This window comes from Ochotona princeps, chromosome 14 (assembly GCF_030435755.1).
Source record: "Ochotona princeps isolate mOchPri1 chromosome 14, mOchPri1.hap1, whole genome shotgun sequence".
Lineage (NCBI taxonomy): Eukaryota > Metazoa > Chordata > Mammalia > Lagomorpha > Ochotonidae > Ochotona > Ochotona princeps.
Genome location: NC_080845.1, coordinates 9924293 through 9949280, shown reverse-complemented (window position 1 = coordinate 9949280; position 24988 = coordinate 9924293). Strand labels below are relative to the sequence as shown.

General features: G+C 41.0%; 1 protein-coding gene and 1 long non-coding RNA gene across 2 annotated transcripts; both read right to left on the bottom strand.

Annotated features, from left to right (window-relative positions):
* Positions 1–742: 742 nt before the first annotated feature.
* Positions 743–5701, bottom strand: LOC101518656 (N-acetyllactosaminide alpha-1,3-galactosyltransferase-like 1). The gene is made up of 3 exons (XM_058672859.1): positions 5694–5701; positions 2929–3066; positions 743–1487 (listed from the first exon to the last, which is right to left on the bottom strand). Exons 1-3 carry the CDS (start codon positions 5699–5701, stop codon positions 815–817), a joined length of 819 nt encoding a protein of 272 aa, XP_058528842.1. The 3' UTR covers positions 743–814.
* Positions 5702–10811: 5110 nt separating this feature from the next.
* Positions 10812–14841, bottom strand: LOC131481955 (uncharacterized). Its single transcript, XR_009246663.1, has 3 exons — positions 14644–14841; positions 12033–12112; positions 10812–10836 (listed from the first exon to the last, which is right to left on the bottom strand). It is a non-coding gene; the product is annotated as an uncharacterized LOC131481955 (long non-coding RNA).
* Between the last annotated feature and the right edge of the window lie 10147 nt (positions 14842–24988).

Genomic DNA, 24988 nt, shown 5'->3' with positions numbered 1-24988 from the left:
AAAAATTTATCTGTTTTTATTGCAAAGTCAGAAATACAGAGAGGAGGAGAGACAGGAAGCTATTCCATCCAATGATTCACTTCCCAAATGACCGCAATGGCTGGAACTGAGCCAATCCAAAGCCAGGAGCCCGGAGCTTCTTCTGGGTCTCCCACGTGGGTTCAGGGTTCCAAGGCTTTGGGCTGTCCTGGACTGCTTTGCCAGACCACAAGCAAGGAGCTGGATGGGAAGTGGGGCTGCTGAGATTAGAACCGGTGCCCATATGGGATCTCGGCGTGTTCAAGGCAAGGAATTTAGCTGCTAGGCCACCACGCCAGGCTCTGTCCTTGAACTTATATCTAAACCTCTCTTGTTTGTAAAGTGCCTATCTTCAAATATTTCATTATAGTAACAGAAAATTGAGAAGTACACATGATAAATATCTAATAAGTGAATTGATGAATATTTTTCCTTACACATATTTATTTGATATTGTGTGTATGTGTGTTTGCTCATATAATTTTTTTCTAAAGTCTGGATATGTTTCTTAACAAAAAATCATTTATGACTCCAAAATCATTTCTGAATTATGCATAATACATATAAAATATGTTATTTATAATACATAATATAACATCACAAAAAGTTATCATCCATTTATTCTTTATCCAGTATAAGTAGAATTAAATGATTCAGAATTGCAAGAAAAAACATAATGTTTTAGAAAATTGTACACTTTTATAAGTTTCTAAGTATTTGCAGAATTTCATGAGTTTTACATCTGGGGTATTATTGTGATTCAGTTGTTAATCAGCAAACCTAATTGTATAAATGATTAACTATTTTCTGGTTGCCATGCTATCTTAACTTGCTTAATTTGTGGAGGGGTTTTAAAACCTGGATCCCAATTGTATTCTGGTGATAGTAGCTTAGTGGGTTTGTTTTCAAAAAAATATTTGTTCAGGTATTTTTCATACTCACTATTAAGTTTAGCACTGTTGTCAAGATAAAATCCTCTTTGATATTCTTTAGTGAAGTGTAAAACCTCATGGGGTGTGCCACCCCAAATTGCACTATGGTAATAGAAATCTCCCTGTCCGTAGGGGATGAAAGATGCTGCGTTTTTTCTTCTCTCATAAGGGAAATGTTTAGTATTTTGAAAATACCACCATGAGTGAAGTTGAGCTATGGATCTTCCCAGGGTTTCTACTCCGAAGTCACTCTTGAAGATCTGATTTACAGCCATAATAAAGACATAATTTACTTCAAACTGGATGGCATCTATAACATATGCATTTAAGTTACTCATGAATATAAAATGATCAATATCCATTTCCTTTTCTTTGTAAATTTGACATGCTTTAAATGTTCGAAGGGGACCTAACTTTAAAAAAAGTGATTTCGTGTTTATTTTATCATCAATTAGAAGGTAAAAAATAACATGGTAGCCAACCATAAAGTGCTTTTCAGCAGATTGTAGGAACTGTTTCAGGTATCGATTTGCAAATCTGTGAAAAATAAATAAAAGCAGAAGAAAATTACTTTGCTGAAAATTGTCAAGAGGAAACATGCTATTTAAACATGCTGACTCACACAGCTAGCAATGAGGAGAATAAAGATGGAATAGTGAGGGATAGGCTGCTGGCCTAACAAAGATTAAGGTGTCCACATCTTCTACAGAAAAGTCCAAGTGCCCTTCCAACTCCATTCCTGCTTTTAGCTTTCTGCTAACGTGCAAATCATGGGAGTCAACAAGTGATGACTCAGGTGACTGATTCCCTGTCACTCAAAATGAAGATCTAGAGGGAGTCCTTGGCTCTAGGCTTCTGCATTGCTGAGTTAGGGCCACTGTGGGCATTTGGAGAGTGACCCAGCACATGAGAGCTCTGTCTTAATTAAAACAAAGAAGAAAAGGATAGAGAAACTCGATCTACAGCCGTCATTATATTGACTGGTGAAATAAATGGCAGAAAATTGTAGAGCTGAGAAGTATCATTAAAGTTTGTTGTGGAGAAAGGAAAAGAAAACTTACGGGATACTAATGAAGAGAATTTCAACAAGTGTTAAGGACTCAGCAAGGATGGGCAAAAAAGTCACTATAAATAATTACACAGGACAGCTATAAATGATTAGGGTTAGTTTTAGCAGTTCTACAGATACAGAAAATCTATAGAGAATCATGCTTTTTTTTCCAAAATAAAATAAGCACCAGTGTGTACACAGGCGGATGTGGGTGGTGGACTGAGCTGGACCCATACTGCTAAGGACACATAAGAGTCAGGTCTGTGATCACCTCAGATGAGGTTTCTTTAGGTATTTCCCCAACTGAACCGCTGGACTCAGAACTAGAATCACCAGGAAAATTGCAGGATCAGTGGTCTGACCATGAAGTGCATGTGTCAGAACTGGGCCGCCTCGGTGGCTAAGATGGAGCAGTGGACGGCATACCCAGATGCACATGGGGAATATGGCAGTCTATAGGGGCCTGCAGAGGACATCTAGTACCATAACAGAGAATAGAAGGCAGAACTATTTGAACAACTCTCCCAGCCAAGCGTTGACAACAAATATCTGGGTGAATAGAGACTCAAGGTCGACTATGTCAGCCAATGGACCTTGGAAAGAGTTTATCATCCTTGGAGCAACCAAATCGGCTGCATTTCAAAGCTATCAAAACCACTTCAGCAGTACCTTCAGAGCTTGCTCCACATTGGAGACCCTGGGATGACATGGATGGCCGTTCCCCATCCCTGGCTACTGATGCAGTTGGGAGGCTGTGTGTAGCTTTTCCTCTTCTCTCCCTTCTTCCCCCGGATACAGGAAACAATTGGTCTCATCCACTTTCCCCTAACACTTAACCCTTCCTATGCTGGTCAACTGTGTAAACATTGTCAAAGATAGAAAATAAAACAAACAAAAAACAAAATGGACAATGTTATTAGCACTTACTTTTCAGGAGCATATACAACCAAACCTATGGTAATGTTCAACCTCTTATAATATTTTTCCAGAATCTGTCTTTTGTAAGTTCCTTCCCATATGATTGGAGCATCCCATTCCGTTGTTGTTATAACATCAGGACGTTTTCTGTTGAAAATTAGAAATAAAGTTAATATTGCTTTATTCTGATTGCAGGAGTTGTTGACCAACTGATAAGATAAGATTGCTGAGTACTTACTATGGGACAGGCACTGCTTTTGATTACATAACTGCAGTAAACCTTGCAATATTCTAGAAAGTACTATTTTTAAGACTTATTTTATTTATTTGTAAGTCAAAATTGCAAAAAGAGAGAGAGAAAAGCTTTTCCATCTGCTGGTTCACTTTCCAAATGACCACAATGGCCAGCACTAGAACAGGCTGAAGTCAGGTGCCAGAAGCATCATATGGGTCTCCCACATGGTTTCAGGAGCTCAAGCATTTGGGCGGACCATCTTCTGTTGCTTTACCAAGGATGTTAACAAGGAGCTCGATTGGATCCAAATAGACATTTTCCTTTTTTTTTTTTTTTTTTTTTTCATTTGAAAGGCAGATTTACAGAGAGAAGGAGAGACAGAGAAAGAGATGTCTTCCATCCACTGGTTCAGTCCCCAAATGGCTGCACTAGCCAGAGCTGAGCTACTCTGAAGCCAGGAACCAGGAGCCTCTTGCAGGCCTCCCACATGGGTGCAGGGGCCCAAGGACTTGGACTGTCTTCCATTGCTTTCCAGGCCATTAAGCAGAGAGCTGGATCAGAAGTGGAGAAGCAGGGACATGAACTGATGCCCATTTGGGACGCTGGTGCCGCAGAGGATTAGGGCACCACTACCAAGTCTATATCCAAAGAAAATGAGATGAAGCTGTTGAAGTGACTACACTTTATGTTCATTGTAGCACCAATCATGATAACCAAGAAATAGAGACAATTTAAATTTCCATAAATGATGGATGGTAAAGCAGATGTGATACTTACACATAGTGGAATACTACTCAGTCATAACAGCATGCAGCACTTTGGTTTGAGGCAATGTGACTGGACCTGGAGATTATTGTGTTAAGCAACATACCCCAGGTACAGAAAAATAAGTACTACATAATCTCATTTATAGGTGGAATTTAAAAAAATAGTCGACATTACAGAAATTGAGAGTAGAATGGTAGTTTCCTGAGATGGGGAGGGGAAGAAGGGAGAGATGGGAAAGGTTCATTAATGGGTACTAAGTTTCAGCTAGATGGCTATGATGTTAAGTTACGGTGTTAAGTTGCACCATAGAATGCCTATAGATAATAAGGTACTGTGTACATACATTTCAAATTCATAGAAAGGGTTTTGAGCATTTTCAACATAAAGAAATGATGAGTATCTGAAGAGCTAGGTATATTTGCCCTGCATTTGAATATTATAAAATGTACATGTGTACTAGAATATTACATGTTACCTATAAATAGATATAATTTTTGTATCAGTTGGAAACAAAAAATGTGGCCTGGCACGATGACTCAGGGGTTAAACCCTTGCCTTGCATGCACCAGGATCCCATATGGGCACCATTTCGTGTCGTGGCTGCTTCACTTCCCATCCAGCTCCCTGCTTGTGGCCTGGAAAAGCAGTAGAGGATAGCGCAAAACCTTTGCATTCTGCAACCATGTGGGAGACCCGGGAGAAGCTCTTGGCTCCAAACTCCAGATCCACTCATCTCTGGCCATTCCAGCAACTTGGGATTGAACTGGTAGATGGAAGATCATTCTCTCTGTCTCTCCTTCTGTCTGTATATCTGCCTTTCTAACAAAAATAAGTAAATCTGGGCCCAGCGGCGTGGCCTAGCGGCTAAAAGTCCTTGCCTTGAAGGCCCCGGGATCCCATATAGGCGCTGGTTCTAATCCCGGCAGCTCCACTTCCCATCCAGCTCCCTGCTTGTGGCCTGGGAAAAGCAGTCGAGGATGGCCCAAGGCTTTGGGACCCTGTGCCCGCGTGGGAGACCCGGAGGAGGTTCCTGGTTCCCGGCTTCGGATCGGCGCGCACCGGTCCTTTGCGGCTCACTTGGGGAGTGAAACATCGGACGGAAGATCTTCCTCTCTGTCTCTCCTCCTCTCTGTATATCCGGCTTTCCAATAATAGTAAAATCTTAAAAAAAAAAATAAGTAAATCTTAAAAAAATAGTTTAAAAAGGAAAAATAAATTCAAATTCTGTAATAAAGAAATGCAAAGTGAGTTGAGATACTGCAACAATTTTACCAATAATAGAATGTTTGGTATTTCTAATTTAATGTAAAATGAATAAATAAAACATGTAAATATTACTAACATTTTATCTATTATAGTTTAGAAAATAAATAGTGGGCCTGGCGCGACAGCGTGATGGTCAAGGTCCTCACCTTAAATGCGCCAGGATCCCATATGGGCTCCGGTTCTAATCCCGGCAGCCCTACTTCACATCCAGCTCCTTGCTTGTGGCCTGGGAAAGCAGTTGAAGACAGTCCAAAGCATTGGGACCTTGCACCCACGTGGGAGTCCCGGAAAGAAGTTCCTGGTTCCTGACTTCAGATCGGCACAGCACTGGCCATTGCGGCCACTTGGGAAAGATCTTCCTCTCTGTCTCTCCTCCTCTCTGCCTTTCCAATAAAATAAATAAATCTTTTTTAAAAAAGAAAATAAATGGTATAATTGTTAAAGGGCAGTTCAACAGCTTGAATCAATTTAAAGTCTATATCATTGTAACTGACCTGCCCCAAACCTGGCCATCGTGGCCATCTGGGGAGTAGATCAACAGGTGGAAGATCACTGTCTCTCTCTCTCTGTAACTCTGACTTTCAACTTAATTTTTTTTTAAAGAAAGGTGTCATTAAGAGTATTTTCAGATTGCTTCTCAAGATGTTTTTTTCTTAACCTGTGATAATACTAGAAATGTTAAACCAGAGTGCTATAGTTATACAACCCTTGGTGCATGGCTCTTGATAAAATAGATAAAATAGACAATGTAACAACCTTAAGCCCTAGAAATAGCCCTGAGATGTCTATATTTTGATGATGGAAAAACTTTTGATGGTAGAAGAACCAAAGATAAGCCTTCAATCTGAGCAATATTACTGTTATTATTTTGTAAGTAGCATGTTTTGTTCTTACTTGGAGTTAAACCAGGTAGAGAGGTGAGGTTCTTCTACTTGATCATTCCTAAATACAAAGAGAAAATCAACTTAAAAATAATCTGCTCACTTGACAAGTATTTGTTAAATCCCTGTGACTGTAATATGATGAGCAAAGTTTGCTGCTTGTTCTACAAGAAGGAACATTTAGGTTTAGCCCCTGCGTTCTTCTAGGAAGCTTACACACTATGTGGAAAAACAGTGTTAATTAGACAGCTGCAGTACCAAGTAATAAGTATTGATGGGGAAAGCAAAACTCCCTGGGAGCACGTGAGTGCAGGCAGCCAACATACATTTGAGGTTAAGGGAAAAACTCTTGGAGAGAAACTTGTAAATTGGATTAGAAGGCAAAGTGATAGTGCAGGGAATTAATGTATGGTACAGAGGGCATCACCAGATAGGAAAAGCAAGAGAAGTACAGTTTTTTGGAAGGAGGTGGGTGTCTATTTTTTAAAAAGCTAATAGAGCAGGAAGAAAAAAAAGACAAAAATACAGATTTAATCAATTTGCCAATCATTGGTAGCTTATTCTTTGAATAGTGGGTTGGAGTAAGAATCCAAATATTTTGTCTTTGATTTTCATTGAAAGATAGGATCCCAGCTCAGGGTTTTGTTTTGTTTTTAGTAATCTAAAGCTAATTATTCAATTAAAAATGTTATGAGCCAGCTTTTCTTTCACCAACTTGGGATATTTTGCAAAATGAGAATAACTTCAAACAAGTTGTGCTATGGAATGATGGAGTAGTCCTAATTTTTCCTGTTTCTTCCACTAAATATAGCTAAAAATCCTGGATGTTATATGTAAAAAAACAAGACTCTTAAAGGTAGGTAGAAGAAGGAAGTACGTTAGGGACTTAGTGACCTAAAACTTGACATCATGGTACATTTCCTGGGTTATTCTTCTGCCATATGTGTTCCAACACAGGCATTAAAGAAGCCAGCAATCCAGAAATGCCAGTGCCAGAACAGCCCCAAGAAAACCTTGTTCTATATAAAGAACCAAGAAAAGCACAGCAGAGAAAGATGAGAAAACTAGATGCGAACCAGTCTACACAGCCAGATGCCACAGAAAAACAATGATCTCTACATCTCCCCCCAGCAGAGGTGAAGTAGAGTCTCAGCTTTGACCCCTGCCCTCCTGTAAAGAGTCCCTCTCCATTGATGTGGAGTCAGAGAGTAGAAGAGGTGACTTAGAACTTCAATCACTACTCAGCAATTAAGGCCAGCTCCTAGAGGTGCCAGTGGAGACCACGTAGAGCACCTGAATTCCTGTCTCCACTTATTGATAACAAGGTGTCCTCAGCTCTCAAACCCCCTTCTCTTAATATCAGTGGGGCAATGTGGAGAAACAAAGTTTGCCACCTACTGACAGTAGTGAGGCAGTGTTATCCCATTTCCCAGCTGAAGCAGCACCAGAGGACACATGAGAAATTTAACTAAGATCTAGAATGTTATCATATGATACCTAAAATATCCAGGATTCAATTTTTCAAAATTTAAAAATCATTAATCATACCAAGAATGCAGGAATACATCATCTGAATGAGAAAAGACATTGCAGATGCTAATTATGGCACAGATGTTAGAGTTGCAATGAGGCATTTTAAAGCAGTTTAAAAAGGTTTCAGTTGAGCAATTATGAACACAATTAAAAGTGTGAAAGTCACATCAAAGACATAGGAAACTTACCAAAAGCATAGAAGTACCAAAAGGAAATTTTTCAAGTAAAAAATGCAGTAATTGAAACTAAAACCTTAATACATAGTCTCAACAGAAGAATGGAAAGGACAGAGGAAAGAATTAGTGAGCTTGAAATAGAATAATAGAAATCACTTGATAGAAATGAGAGAAAAAACAACTACACAAAAACTCCAGAAGGAACACTCTCAGGAACATTTGGGACTGTAATAAAAGATACAAAACTCATGTAATTGGAGTCAAACAAGAAGAGAAAGAGGGTGGGGCTGGAAAAGTATTTTCAAAAATCATTGCTTGAAAATTTCCCAAACTTGACAAAAGACAGATTGAAGAAGTTAAGTAGGCCTCAGTCAAGACTTCTATGATGGAATAGTTCTTTTCTGTATCTCAGTGACTGTGGAGATTCCACAATCTACAAAGGTGACACAATGACATAAGTATGTCCTTTGTCTCAGTGTCAGTTTCCTGATTTTGATTAATACCACTATAGTTATGAAAGATGTGACACATAAGGGAAATTGAATGGAGGGCATATAGATCTCTATATGCAACTCCCTACAAATCTGTAATTATTTCAAAATGAAACATAAGAAAAGCCTTTAAGAGTGCCTCCCTCTAGGAGCCTGAGCAACTGCTCTGACAGGACACGGATCCCACAAATAAGCGCAGGAAGCATGGAAAGAAACAGCCCAGAAGAGGTTATAGAAGGTGTCCCACTGGCATGCATTTGGCATGGGTTGGGGGTGGACCAGGCTGAAACAGCTCGTGTCTTCCACTGGCAAATCCGAACGCCAGAGCAGGGTGTGGGTGAGCCAGGTTCAGTTGCGACAAAAGCAGTACACAACTCAGAACGCCAAGGTGAGGCTGCCTGCGCCGGATGTGACCGCAGCACCCAACCAGCACACGTGAGAATCAGGAAGGGAGGGGCAGACTCGACAGGAGAATAAGGGGTGGTTCCCTTGCTGGACAGCTACTCCCACTGGAGAGCATGAGGTGGGGTGGGGATAGACCAGACTAGGCAGGGCTGCAGCACTTGTGTGCCTCATGTGGACCAGATCAGGGAAGAGCCAGGATGGGCGGACCGTTCCTACTAGTGCCAACAAAACTAGAGGGGGTGAGAGCTGTCGGGGCTTAGCCATAGCAGAAGCTGGCACTAGGGGCCAATACTGTCAAGCCCAACCACAGGGCCACTTGGAGAGAACATAATCTGGGAGTGAGAGTGACCTGGGAAGGGAATAGTGGGCTCCTCCCTCTTGGGTTACCACTCCCTTGGGAGGGCACAAAATAACTAGGACAGGGGCTGGGGTGGCTAGACAGAGAGGCACTCAACAACATCTGTGAGGGCTGGACAGTTGAGCTGGTTGGATGGAACTAAGCTCCAATACCCTTCGACATTTACGAGAGCCAAATGAGATATGGGGCAGACTGAACCAGGCTGCTACACATGCTGGTAAATCAGGGCAGGGGTGGGCCTGGTGGGGTTATTGGGGGGTCGTTCTCACTAGGTTGCAGCTCGCACTGGTTTGTGTGATGGCCGAGTATGGGATGAGCAGAACCAGGATGGACTGCAACATCCATTGGTTCCAGTGGAAGTCGGGGCTGAAGACAGAAGCAACCCAGCAATTGCAACCACCATCTGATCGGGGGGGTGGACTATGCCAGGTCCGGTACTTACTAGTACATATAGGAATCTGTTCTGGGAACACCTCAAAGTTTCTTTGGGGATCTCTCAACTAAAATGGCGGACTCAGAACCTTAACCAAGAATAAGACGGAAGATAGAACAGGTCAATCAACCACCACAGCTATATGTTGGCAGCGAAACACTGGACAAAGGGAGATTCTATGATGGATTATGTCAACCAGTAGATTATTCAACAGCCTCATCGTGTCTGGAGTGGGGAGATTGGCAGCAATGCATAACTGGTGAATTACCGGAACCACTTGCGAAAGGATCTCAGAATATGCCCTACATCCGGGACCTTGGGTGGGTGGGAGACTGGGTGGGGCTTCTCCTCAATATTCCCTTTAGCCCTTGTAAGTTTTTACCCTAACCAACAATGCAAAGATTGCCAAAATAAAATTAAAAAAAAAAGAAAAGAGTGCCTCCCTCTAATAGTTTCATTGGTGTCTTTAACCAAAGGCATTTGTTATAGAATTCTCCTGGACCAATGCTCTTACACAATCCAAATTTCTCAATGATTAAATGTGCTGAAAATATATTTCAAAGCTGTACATTTTTTTGAGTTAGTTTCACTGATTTTTGGATCCTACAAGAATGAAAAATATAATCAACAATGGGATGCCAGCATGATCTAGAGAAAAACATTTTCCTTGGTATAAGTATTTGAACTATAGCCAATGTCCAAACCTTACTGAAGGACCTGAATTGCAGGGCATTGGGTTAATTAGTCCCGCGTCTGATGCTGGCATCCTGTATTGGAGTGCCCGTTCAAGTCCCAGCTGTTTCTCTTCTGATCGAGCTTCCTGCTCATCATGCCCCTGGGAAGGCAGCAGAAGGCAGCCCAAGTATTTGTAACCCCCCCGTGAGAAGCCGGGATGCAGTTTCTGGTTCCTGGTCCCAACCTAGTCCACTTGTGGCTGATATGCTCGTTTGGAGAGTGAACCAGTGCCAGGAAGAGCCCGGTCCCTCCTTCTCTCCTTTTCTTTCTCTGTCATTCTGCTTTTTAAATAAATAAGTACATTTTTTTAAAAAAAGAAAGCTTGTCCAGTGTGAGTAGGAAATGTATTTAGTGATTAACATTTGAATATGTGCACATCCGCACATCCATAAAAACTGACACACACACATATATATGCAGGTGCGTGTAATAGTTCTGAACTGATACACAGTAGATTTATCATTGGTTCCCTCTGGGGAACTCGGGCTTGTTTTTCATATATATATATAAAATATATATATATAATCACCATGAAAACCCTCTGGCTCCAACTGGTGTGGCCTCAACTGTTTGTAGAGTATTTATAGGACAGATTCTTACCAGCAAATGTATATCTTCTCTAGGTGATTCTTTATTCTTCAGATAAATGAAAAAAGATATTTTAGTTTCAAATTTGAGCAAAAGTTGATTTCATTTAGAATAACAAAAAATCTAAAATTCAAAATTATTTATTGACCATATGCTTTTTAAATGCTTACTATATATATGCCAAGCATAATGCCACTGTTCTGGAATACAGAATGAATACAGGCTTGCCATTATCTTGCGGTCTATGTCTTCATTTTTGGTTAATATTGGTCTCAATTACCTTCAAAAAGATGATATTAATACCCTTACAAGTGGTTATAAATGTTTTCCATTAATGTGCAATATAGCCTGGAAGACCAATGACATGTAGAACTTGATACCAAAATGATAGGGTTAATTTTAAAAGACATTAACTCACACAACATAGATGATTTTCTCAGAAACATTTCATTGGTCATAAAGACCATGGAGGTGTGAAGGAAATAAGATCTTGGTTTTTTTTAGTAGGTTCATACATTTGCTCCACAGGGTAGCCATGTTTCTGTAACAGGTTGCTTTTAGCTTTGTTTGCATTAGAGAAATCTTTGATATAGTTTAAAATTTATGATTAAACTATCCTTTTAGTCTTAGCTTATCTTATTATCGTCTGTTCTCTCGACTTAGAATATAAAACTGTGAAACAACTCTGGACCACGACGATTCTTTCAGCTCCTATAGCAGAGCCTGGCATCAATAACTGTTGGGTGGAGGTTAATAAAAATGGAATGTTTGAAGCTGATATTGTGGCACAGTGAATTAAGCTGCCACCTGCAATGCCAGCATCCAACACAGGTGACAGTTAACGTTCTGGATGTTGCACTTCCTATGCAGCTCCATGTTAACGTGCTAGGAAAGCTGTGGATGATAGTCCAAGTGCTTGGACCCCTTCCACCCAAGTGCCTATTCTAAAAGAAACTCCTGGCTCCTGACAGCAGCCTGCCCCAGCCCTGGCTGTTGTGGCCATTTGGGTAGTGAACCAGTGGATGGGAAAATTATGCCTCTTCCCTCTCTTTCTGTATCGCTGCCTTTCAAATAAATGAATAAATCTTTTTAAATGAAATTATTAATATATCTATTCTCCCAAAGAAGAGAGGATTTCTGATTAATGTAGGGAGTGTTATTGCTATTCTGAGGCTAAAGCTTAGCATCTTAGATTAAACCTGCCAACCATTAAAAGTAATGATTCATCAATATTTTATATTTACCTGAAATATTGTTCCATCTGCATCAGTGTTAGAGCAGATAAAATCAGGAATAGAAATTTTCTCTTAGTATGCATTCTCTCCTAGAAAATGAGACGAAAAAGGTTTTTCTAAGCTAAAAGCTATTTCCTTGCTATTTTTAAACAGCAGATTAATTTGTGAAATTGGGACACCAATCCAAGAATTTGATTCTAGATCATTAAGCCTTAGAAAGAAGACATACTTGGGTCAGGAAAGCCACCTGAACTGTTTGAAGTGTCTGAAAATCTCCCTTAGGTGTAAAATGCCTATGACGTTTCTTTTGTATTGCTTTATCAAAATCCACCCTGATTGCATAAAGGAAACTCAGTAAAACTCTCCTTCTACTTCACTTGTGTTTTTATAAAAAATAAAATGAGGCAGTTCTGAAGATATCTGAATATGCTGCCTGAAAGTTGATTCACACACACACACACATCATTACCTAGATATTAAGACTAATACTTTACTCAAAGACTGTAAGACTATCAACCTAAAGAATTAGGAGTTCTACTAAAGGTATATTATTGTAAACAGGGACTAAAAGTATGAATCTAAATCATTAAGTCCTAAAATGAATACGTTGACTCCAGCCAGCACATTGAGTTGTACTAAAGATGCTAGATATCTGTTTGTTTGTGGATAGGTGTCATGCAAGAGCGGATTTTGCCTTTGAATTATGTATTTGATTAAAACAAGGGTCTCTAACATTTTTTCTTTTTAAAATTTTTATTATTTATTTACTTACTTATTTATGATACAGTTTCATAGGCCTGGGATTTCCCCTCCCACCCCCATTGATTTTCCTATATTATTACAATAGTATGGTCCTTCATAAATAGTCGTAAATCCATCATTCTGTTATTTAAGTGTGTCCTGACATTGTAGCTATGGACAATGGTAAAGAGACCAGCTTCCTATTGTCAAGATATATTTGATAGTCTCATTGGGAGTCCGTCTTTGATTCGGAAGTAGAGATGCATACTACATTGTATCTTCACATCTGTATATAGTAGTCTCCATTACACAATCATTATATATCCCCTTAAATGAAAAGCCATAAAACAAAATTAACTATAGGAAGGAAAATAGAGAGTTTACAGCAACATGAAGTTAAATAGTATGTTACTGAATGACCAATGTGTCACTGAAGAAATGAAAATCAAAAACCTTCTTGAAGAAATCGATGCTACTGTATGACCTGTGTGTTACTGAAGAAACTAATAAGAAAAAAGACTTTTTTGAAGAAATGAAAATAAAAACAAAACTATCAGGTGTCTAACATTTAATTTTTGAATATTTATCTAATTTGTTTTTTTTAAGATTTATTTTTATTTTATTACAAAGTCAGATATACAGAGAGGAGGAGAGACAGAGAGGAAGATCTTCCGTCCGATGATTCACTCCCCAAGTGAGCCGCAACAGGCCGGTGCATGCCGATCTGAAGCCAGGAACCAGGAACCTCTTCCAGCTCTCCCACACAGGTGCAGGGTCCCAATGCATTGGGCCGTCCTCGACTGCTTTCCCAGGCCACAAGCAGGGAGCTGGATGGGAAGTGGAGCCGCCAGGACTAGAACCAGTGCCCATATAGGATCCCGGGGCATTCAAGGTGAGGACTTTAGCCGCTAGGCCACGCCGCTGGGCCCTCTAATTTATTTTAAACCTGTCCTTTCCAATACGATGATTATGGTGGCTAGTGAACATGTGAAACACTGCTAAACAGTGAAATTTGAAGATTTGTTATGAAAAAGAAAAGAATTTAAGATTTCTCATTAGTAATTTTTTCTTTCTATACTACCTCTTGAAATTTTAGATATAGTGTATTAAATGACTTAAAGATTTATTTATGTGAAACGCATCAGAGAGAAAGGGATAGGAAAAGAGAGAAAAATAAAGAGCCCTTGCTTCCCCTGGTTTACTACCCAACTACCTACAACAGCCAGCATGATCCAGGCTGATGCCAGGCGCCCAGAACTCACCCCATCCAGATCTCTCCTGTGGGTGACAGGGGCCCAGGCAGCTGAGCCATCGCTGCCTCCCAGCCATGTTTTCAGGAAGTGGGCTCAGCAGCACAGAGCACTTAGGACTCATTCTAGGCCCTGCTATGCAGTTTTACCCACTGTGCCACAATGTCCACCACACACACACACACACACACACACACACACGCACAATCTACTTAATTCATGGAATTTTTTTTTTGCAATGTGACTCTAACACTATTTTATAGTGATCAGTGTGATTTGCATGATATGCCTATTAAAACGTTCTACAAAGAATATCATCCTGAGAGGGCTGAGACTATTTCCAGCTAGGCACAATTTTAGTGACCCAACAATTTGTTATGACCACGTTTTAAATTCAAGATTGCTTGAAAGACCACATAAATAAGACTTGATCCTCTAGCCAGATGATTTTCTGACAGTGATGTTCTTAAAAACCAGTAATGCATTAGTGTGTCAGTTATTACTATAATACTTAAGTAATACTGTTATTACTTAAAAGTACATATACTTTTAAGGCTAAGTTTTAGGGATAATTCTTACCTAATGATTTTGCTGTGATCATCCCAACCCCATTTTAAGAGCTACTTTACCTTTAGACTTGGTGATGTGAAGAACAGTGCTAGAACAAATGTTCCCCAAGAATTATACTTTGGGATCTTTGAAGAGAAATCAAATCAGATATTATAAGCTACTCTTCTGCTGCTTGACTGTTCTGTTACTTATGATGTCACTAAACTCTTGGTGATGAAAGCATTAGAAAGTCACTGTCATAATGCCGCATGTGGTAGCAAGTTCTCATTGCTACACAGAACTTTATCCCTCGAACAATTGAGGATTACAAAAAAGGTTCTGCTTATTTTTTTGGTACACTTCCTTACTTCCTATAACTACTTTAAAATATATTAAAATATGTATGAAAATATTAACATATATAAAAATAAGAGGTCTTCAAAAAATCCATGGGAAAATGGAATTGAAAAATGACATATGTCTTCCTTGTACCTTTGGATGACCGCTTGAGTATTCAAGTGGTGGTTGTGGTTTGTGTGTATCTATGCAGGACAGAAAAAACTGCAGCATCTTTTCTTTTTCATCTTTTTAGATATGTAATTATTCCAGGCAGAGTTAATCCCTTTCTATTCCTTCAGAAAATGTTTCTGAAGTACTTATTTTCATGATTATGGAAATAACACAGTTTCACATTATGAAATTTGCACAGAGAAGAAAAAAGGTAATCAAATGTAATCACGCTGTCCTAAGATGATTAATTTCAGATTATAACATGCATCTCTAGTTTTTCTTCCTTTTAAAAAATAACTTTCCTTTTTTCTTATTGAAAAAGTAAATTGCACACACACACACACAAGCACAGGATAGAAAATGCTAATGTAGAAAAGCTGATATAATGCACATTAAGTCTTCTACTTGAGTGCCTGACTTATTAATCATTCCCCAGTAGCAGCCACTCTTAGTTTCTTAGGTTGTATTCTATAACCATTCTATGCCTACAGAGGCATATACTTATTAAAGACTGATGGATTTTGTGTTTTTAATCCAGTCTACTAAATCTATGATTTTTGGTTGATGAGCAAGCCATCCACATTCAGTGTTAATATAAATAGGTAGTAATTTGTTCCTGCCATTCAGCGATGGGCTGTTCATTGATTTAGCCTCCTATTGTTATTTTTCTGGGATATTCTTCACATTTGCCTTTGGTTTTGTTGGATGCTATTCCTTTTCTGTCAGAAGAACATCTCTAAATATAATTTGTAGGGCAGGTTTGGAAGAGGCGTATTCTCTTAACATATTTTTGTTGGAAAGTCAGATATACAGAGAAGAGGAGAGATAGAAAGATCTTCCATCCGTTGATTCACTCCCCAAGTGCAAGGGCCGGAGCTGTGTTGATCTGAAGCCAAGAGCCAGGACCCTCTTTCAGGTCTCCTACACAGGTGCAGGGTCCCAAGGCTTTGGGCCGTCCTCGACTGCTTTTCCAGGCCACAAGCAGGGAGCTGGATAGGAAGTGGGGCTGCTGGGATAAGAACCGGTGCCCATATGGGATCCTGTCGTGTGCAAGATGAGGACTTTAGCCGCTAGGCTACTGTGCCAGGTTCTTCCCAAGTCTTAAAACAGATATGCACATACAGATATAGGAAGCTCAATCGACTTCAACCAAATTCAACCAAAACAAATTTTTTTTCCAAAGCATATTATGGTCAGCTTGTCAAAAACTGAAAAACAAGAAGAGAATTATAAAGAAATGAGAGAAAAATGTCAAGTCACATATAAAGGAAAATCATCAGACTGACAACAGACTTCTCAGCAGAAATCTTACAGATCAGGACAGTGGAATGATATATATAAGGTCTTGAAAGAAAAAGACTTCCGACAAAAAATATTATATCAGTGAAATTTCCTTATTTATGAGAAAGGCAGAAATGAAGAATTTTCCAAATAAGCAAACTAGAATTCTTTTTTTTTAAAAGATGTATTTCTTTTTATTACAAAGTCAGATCTACAGAAAGGAGGAGAGACAGAGAGGAAGAGCTTCCGTCCAATGATTCATTCCCCAAGTGAGCACAATGGCTGGTGCTGTGCCGATCCGAAGCCAGGAGCCAGGAACTTCCTCCAGGTCTCCCACACAGGTGCAGGATCCCAAAGCATTGGGCCGTCCTTGACTGCTTTCCCAGGCCACAAGCAGGGAGCTGGATGGGAAGTAGAGCTGCCAGGATTAGAACCGGCACCCATATGGGATCCTGGTGCATTCAAGGCGAGAACTTCAGCCACTAGGCCACGCCGCCGGGCCGTCAGAATTCAATATAGTGTGGAAATTCCTCAGAATTCAAACAATATGAAGATTCCTATCTCTTAGAAAATGAAAAATAGATCTGTCTTATGACCCAGCTATCCCATCCTGGGAATATAACTGAAAGTAAGAAAATCAGTATTTGAGAGAGGAATCTGTGCTGCCATGTTTATAGAAGCTCAAATCACAACAGATAAGATATAGAACCACCTAATTATCCATCAGCTGATGACTGGATAAAGAAAATGTGCTATATTGCTGTAAAAAATTGAAATCCTGACATTTTCAATAAAATGGAGCCAATTGGAGAACATCATGCTAAATGAAATAAGCCAAACCCAAAATGACAAATATTGCATGTTTGCTCTTCCTTGTGATAGCTAAAATGGAGTATAAAATTATATGAATAGTATATCAGTTATCATAGTTATAAAAAACGTCAGGTAGTGCAGTGTCAGGTTTGGTGTGTCACCTGCAACAGCCAGTGCACATACCAGTGGATACAGCTGCCTCGCCAGTTCCACCCCCAACCCCATCTCTCATGTGCACCAGTGGGAGCCATAACTTAGGGCAAGCTGCAATAACCCCCACCAGTCCCACTCTCAGCCATGGTTTTTGTATGTGCTGGCTCGTGCTGCAGCCTAGCCTAGCCCATTCCACATGCCATCTGGCTCTCATGCACACCCATGGGAGCTGCAGCTTAGCTCACTCCAACCTGCCCCCAGACCCAGCTCACACACATGCTGACAGGTGCTGCCACCCTGTTCATTCTGGCTTGTCCCCAGTCCCAGCTCTCATGCTCATCAGTAGGAGCTGTAGCCTAGCAAAGAAGTGCCCATAATTCTCCTACCAGGCTTATTCCCAGTCCCAGATCTTGTGCTTGCCAGAGGCTACTTCTTCTGTCCAACCTGATGTGACTCACACCCGGCAAGCAGGTGTTGCAGCCCAACCTGGCTAGCTCACACCCATTTTGGCTCTCACACATGCTAACAGGTACAGCAGCCTAGCTTTTGCTTCGGTTGCCCCCAGACCCACATGCCAGCTGGCTGGTGGAATATAATAGTAAATAACTAATTGAAGTTGTATGTGGGCTCACGTGAATGAAATTTTCATTAAACCCAAGGATTTGGGAATAAGTATAGTTCCTGCCATAAAAATATATAATGATAATGATGATAGCAATGATGATGGTAACTATCACTCATGCAACATTTAATTATGTGCCAAACATTATATATATATTAATTTATCTAATGAAATCAAGTTTTTAAATCAGGCATCAATAGTTGTGCTGAATGGCTAAACGGAAAAGCACTAGAGAGCTTAAAGGAAAAATCTCAAAGTTGAAGTCAAGATCTCCTTTTTAAAACTTATTTTTATTTGCTTTTATTTATTTGTTTGAAAGTCGGAGTTATAGAGAGAAAAAGAGAGAGATTTTTCCATAGGCTGGTTCACTCCACAGGAGGTTGCAATGACCAGCATTGGACCAGGATGAAGCCAGGATCCAGGAGCTTCATCTGGGTCTCCAACATGAGTGGCAGGGGCCCAAGTACTTTAGCCATCTTCTGCTGCCTTTCCCAGGCCATTAGCAGGGAGCTGGATCAGAAGTGGAGCAGCTGGGACACGAACTGGTGCCTATGAGGGATGCTAGCATTGTGGGTGGCAGCTTTACTGCCTACCCCACAGCACCAGCCCCTCGAGGTCTCCTCTGTGGGTCTAGCCTCCATGACAGCTGCATCATTCATGGCTGCAGTAGTTTCAGGTTCCCGCAGATGACCCTGGCCTTGGGCTTTCCTGTGGGCCTTCTAGCCCTAGGATTAGTTGCCGCTTCTCAATTTTTTCATCAGTCCACTTAACTTTTTAGCAGTTCTGTCATCTGTTCACCAGTTCCCACATTAAAACCCCCTCATGTGAAACACTCATGCTATCCTGATTGGACTGTAACTGGTGGAGGTCCTATCCCAGGAGTAATCTGTTAACAGATTTCTGCATAACAAACCTCTCAAACCCATTGTGGATGAAAACAATAACAGTTTAATTTTATTTTATCAGTCTGTGGGTCCTTGTGAGATTGTGTTTATTTGGACCAGGCTCCATATATCACAGTGAGGGAGTTTCATGAATCTATAATCATTTGGTGTGTTGTTTGGGGGCTTACTGATCCACATAGCATTTCTGGCTATTGAATAACTGCCACTGAGGACAATGGAGAAGTCTTGGGATACAGAGAAGGGATAATTATGGTCAGTTTTAAACTGATTTGAAAGTTGGGGCCCAGTGGCATGGCCTAGTGGCTAAGGTCCTCGCCTTGAACGCGCCGGGATCCCATATGGGCGCCGGTTCTAATCCCAGCAGCTCTACTTCCCATCCAGATCCCTGCTTGTGGCCTGGGAAAGCAGTCAAGGACAGCCCAATGCTTTGGGATCCTGCACCTGTGTGGGAGACTTGGAGGAAGTTCCTGGCTCCTGGCTTTGGATCGGCACAGCACCAGCTGTTGCGCTCACTTGGGGAGTGAACCATCGGACAGAAGATCTTCCTCTCTGTCTCTCCTCCTCTCTGTAGATCTTTGTAATAAAAAAAATGATTTGAAAGTCAAAGTGACACACAGAATGAGGGAGAGAGGAGAAAGAGAAAGATCTTCCATCCACTAGTTTACTCCCTAAGTGACCACTCTATTTGGATCAAGCAAATATCATGAGCCAGGATCTGCACATGGGTGGTAGGGTTCTAAGCACGTGAACCATCTTCTTGTGCCTTCTCAGGAACATTAGCAAGTGCCGGAGTGGAAGTAGAGAAGCCAGAATTCAAACTGGCACTCTGATAGGGGATACTGGCATTAAAAGTGGTGGTTTAACTCACTTACTACAGTAATGACCCCAAATCTGGCAGTTTATGTAAACTATCTACCAAAAGCCCTGAGAAACAGACCTTCACAATGAAATTTTGCAATTGGTTTGATCACCTGTTTGAACTGAGCTACCATGAAAATCCCTACAAGTAGAATACAGTTACCAGAGATCTTTGGCATGTGAGAATTATTCAAATTATCTTATCACCTACAATTTCTTGGGAGGATGTGTTCATTGAAGGGAAGATTTTGAGACACCGAATAGCTCTTCATTCGCTATGGTTGTAATGAGTACAAGATCTGTGGGATGGGATTGCTGCTTCTGATAGATCTAGAAAGATTATGTGAGTAAGTCCAGAAATTTGAAATCTAGCTCAAGGCATGGACACAGAACCATTTGACTTTTATGGTACCACTTGTGTGTGTGTGTGTGTGTATACATAAGATACATGTGACTGAGGACAAGGTGCACATATAAGTATATGGTGTACATAATTAGAATACATGTTCAGTATAAAGCATCTCAAAGTCTATTGTGTTAAAATTAAAGAATCAGAAAAAGACTGAGAATCTAACATATGGGGGGAAAACATTTGGGTAGATTCAGATGATCCTGAGAACTTGAAATTTTAAATTGCCATAAACTTCCCTTATCATTGAAAATGTCTGTGTGGAGACAAGACTCTTTTTTTAAAAAAAAGATTTATTTTTATTATAAAGGAAGATTTACAGAGAGAAGAAAGGATAATGAGAAAGCTCTTCCATTCACTGGTTCCCACTGCCCAAATGGCCACAATGGCTGGATCTGAGCCAATCCAAAGTCAGGGGCCAGGAGCTTCTTCTGGGTCTCCCAAACAGGTGCACGGTCCCAAGGATTTGGGCTATCCTCCTCTGCTTTCCTAGTTATGGAGCTGGATGGGATGCAGATCAGCCATTACATGAACCAGTATCCATATGGGATACAGCACTTGGAGGAGGATGAGCTAACATGCTGGCCTGAGACAAGTCTTAGGAATGCTCTAATGAACTCATTCAGGACAACTGATTTGTAAGGCAACACTTACTGCTATTAGATCTAATATCTAGAATAAAATCCACATGGCCCCATGAGAGTATTTTAGGTCAGTTCCAGTAGGAGACAGCTTGGCCATGAAAAGAATTTCAAGCTACTGTTAGTTTATAATAGTAAGGAAACACACAAGGGAATGGATTATAAGGATGTTAAATAAAAAATAATGGAATAGAATAGTCAATTAAGCAGAAGTTATTTAAACAATTACTCTTTCCTCAAGTTCTGAATTTATTATGTTAGTTGTATCTAAGCATTTTCTTGGTTGTTAAACTAAAACTTTAGTCCAGTGGTAACCTGTAATTCAGTTTAGGTGGTGTAATTTTCCTGACATATTTTAGAAGAAATTCAAAGGGTGAGGAAGGCAGGAATTTGGAGTGAATTTATCCATTCAGTCTATTCACCCTCCTCTGTTTGGTGGCAAATGGGAGTTAGAGGACATTTTCCTTCATCATTATTAGGAAATGACTCCATATGGGGGAAACACTGAAATGGACTATTTGGTTTCAATAAGATGATGAATTCTTTATTGCTAGAAAAACTAGAGAGAAAAACTGGAGAGCAGAAATGTGACTTGAGATGGCACACTAAGACTGACCTGTCACTATGTTCCCACACCTAGGTTAGTTTACAGATATACTATAAGACTCTTGATTGAAGAGACTATGTGCCCTTGAAGGAGGAACCGTGGCCATTTACTAGAATGACTGTGTCCTTAGGAGAAAATGCAGAATGGATACTAGCTCTGAGTTGAGAGCAATTTCTGTGGGGTACAGATGCCATGTGGTCTTCTCTGATGGGCTACAGCTCCCTCCATAGAACATGAGAATCAGGACTAGGGTTTGGATCTGCCTTCCAGCAGGCCCCGAGATCACCAAGGGGTGAGGTGACGACGTTCTTTGGCCGAAGGAACCACCAGGGACAGACTGGTGGGGCATGTCTGTTTATTGTAAAGCAAGCACAAAGTTAGATAAACTAGGAAAGGGAAAGGCAGAAGGGTATCTTCCGACAGTCCCCCCACCCATCAATGTCACTGTAATTGGCTAGAAGGTACATCTATCCCTTCAGACCCTCCAGTCATGTCACAAGACATGTTCTACATACATGACTGGAAGCTGTGCCTCAGGTTATGGGCATGTAGGCCATGGGTCATGCCCACCAGATAGCAGGCAGAGATCCAAGGGTGACCTCCCACACTGGCTGGACAAGTGGTAGTATCTGCCAGCATAAGTGTGGGCCGGATAATGAGGTTGGTTGAGCTGAGCTAGACTGCAGCACCCATTGGTATGCACAAAAGCAGAACGGGATATGGAACCAACCGGACCAAGTCTGCTGCACCATCATGTATGTGTAGGAACCAGAGCTAGCTTAGTGGGAGTTATTGGGGGTTGTTCCTACTGGGCCACAGTTTCCGCTGGTGTACATGAGGGCTGTGTGTCATGAGCAAGGTTGAGCTGGGCCATAGCATCCATTGGTTGTGTAAGAGATAGTGCTGGAGACAGAACTAATTCAGCAACTGAAGCCACCAGGGTGTGTGTAGGCGGATGTGGGTGACAGACTGAACCAGACCCCATACTGGCTGGCACACACAGGGTTCAGTTCTGGACTCACCTCAGATGAAGTTTCTTTGGAGACCTCCCCTGACTGAACTGCTGGACTCAGAACTCGAACCACAGGGAGAATCACAGGATCAGTGGTCTGACCATGGAGTGCATGTGTCAGAACTGGGCTTCCTCAGGTGCAGAACACAGTGCAGTGAATGGCATGCCCAAATGCATATGGAGGATATGGCAGTCCATTGGGGCCTGCAGAGGACATCTAGTACCATAACAGCAAGGAGGGCGGAACAAATTGAACAACTCTCCCAGCCAAGCGTTGACAACAAATATCTGGGTGAATGGAGGCTCAAGGTCAACTATGTCAGCCAATGAACCTTGGAAGGATTTCCTCATCCTTGGAGCAACCAAATCAGCTGCATTTCAGAACTATCAAAACCACTTCAGCAGTACCCTCAGCGCATGCTCCACAGTGGGGACTCTGGGATGACATGGATGGCCGTTCCCCATCCCCGGCTACTGATGCAGTTGGGAGGCTGTGTGTGGCTCTTCCCCTTCTCTCCCCTTTTCCCCTAGATGCAGAAAGAAAGAAAAGAAACTTGCAAACAATGGTCTCATCCACTTTTCCCCTAATTCTCGACCCTCCCCACCCTAATCAGTGGTTCACATGGGCTTGCATTCTCCTCAATTACGTAAACATCATCAAAAATAAAATTTCTTAAAATGTGAAAAAAAATGCCATATAGTCTACCGAACATAATGACAACTTATTTTTGTTATAGTTCCTTAACTCACGATCAGAATTTTTATTTTCATTTAGTATCTGATAGAGCGTTTCCATCACTCACATATGGGATACCAGCATTACAGGCCATGGCTCTACTCACTGCATCACAGACCACAGGTCACGTTCCACCAATCTGTACCCAGCACACATGCACTTCTGAGGGAAAGAATCTGGGGCACTGTAGCGTTCCTGGACATGACGAGAAATACTGTGCCAGTTGGTACTTTATATTCTCCCTTTTGGGGAAAAGAAAGTGATTACCTATACACAAGTTTATTGGATTCTTCTATGTGGAAACACAGTGATTTGTAGTTAGATGTGTACAGAAGAATGAGAATAGAGGCTTTGTCACAAAATGGATGGCTATAGTAGTCATCTGATGATTTTTTTTTCCAAATCTTTCCATTTTTCCTATGGTATGCTCAGTGTAGCAGATGCCCACATCATCCAGATTCCCTCACCCTGTGACTTACATAACATCAAGCAGTGAAAAACACTGACAAAGGAGAGCAGCTTTAGGAACAAGAGAGAAGGCACCAGCATGGTGGTGTAGCAAGTTAAGCCTCTGCCTGCAGTGTCAACATCACAGTTGACTGGCCCAACTCCTGCTGTTGTGGCCATTTGGGGAGTGAAATAGAAAATGGAGGGTCTTCCTTTGTCTCTCCTCTCTATATAGCTTTGCCTTTGCAATAAAAAAGATTTGTTTTTAGTAGGGGAGAGAAAAGCTTATATTTCTATCCTGCAAAACTTTCCCCACCCCCAGCTTGGATGTATACCTGGCAGTGACTGAAACTCCTCTTTCTGTTGTTTTAGCTCACATCAAGAAATTCCTGCTAGGTTCTGGCTCTTTATGAACATCCTACATTTTTCTCTCCAACCCTTGGAGTACTATTACCTAAAAATAAACGTGGGGGGAGTACTATTACCTAAAAATAAACGTGGGGGGCTGGTATTGTGGTACCGAAGGTTAAACCATCACCTGCAATGCTGGCATCCTGTGTGGGCACGAGTTCAAGTTCTGGATGTTTCAATACTGATTAGGTCCTGGGAAAGCAGCAGAAGATGGCCCATGTCCGGGAGCCTCTGCACCCTGCTGTGAGACCTGGATGGAATTCTGCCTGACCCAGAAGCTTAGTTGTGGGCTGTTGTGACTGTTTGGAGAATGAACCAGTGGATAAATGGAATCTCTCTCTCTTCCTTCCTCTAACTCTGCCCTTTAACAAATATTCTCTAAAACAGAACAAAACAAAAATTGCACAGGTTGCTTGTTCTTCCTTTTATTTGCCTCAACTCTTTTATCATCTATAGGTCCAGTTCTTTGTATTAAATTCCCATTATTTGGGGCCATCATTATGATATAGTGGGTTAACCCATGGCCTGCAGCACCCGCATCCCATATGGACACCAATTCAAGTCATGGCTGTTCCACTTCTGATCCAGCTCCCTGCTAAGGTGCCTGGGAAAGCACAGGAGAATGCCCGAGTGCTTAAATCCCTGCAACCATGTGAGAGACTCCAGAGAAGCTCCAGGCTCCTGGTGTCAGCCTCGTCTATCCCCAGCCTTTGCAACCATTTGGGGAGCGAACCAGTAGATGGAAGAACTCTCTCTGTCTCTGTATCTCCCTCTCTCTTTTTCTGTACCTCTGCCTTTCAAATAATTTTTTTAAATCCTTAAATATAAATTAATAAATTCCCACTGTTTGACTATTTACCTAGAATATTAGCTTTTGCTTTTCTAACTGGACCCTGACTATTGATAACATGTGTATGCGTGTGTATTTGTGTATGTGATATAAGTCAATTTATACAAAACATTTAAGTGTGCGTATTCATATAATATGTATATAAAGAACTATAAAATTAATATGGAGGG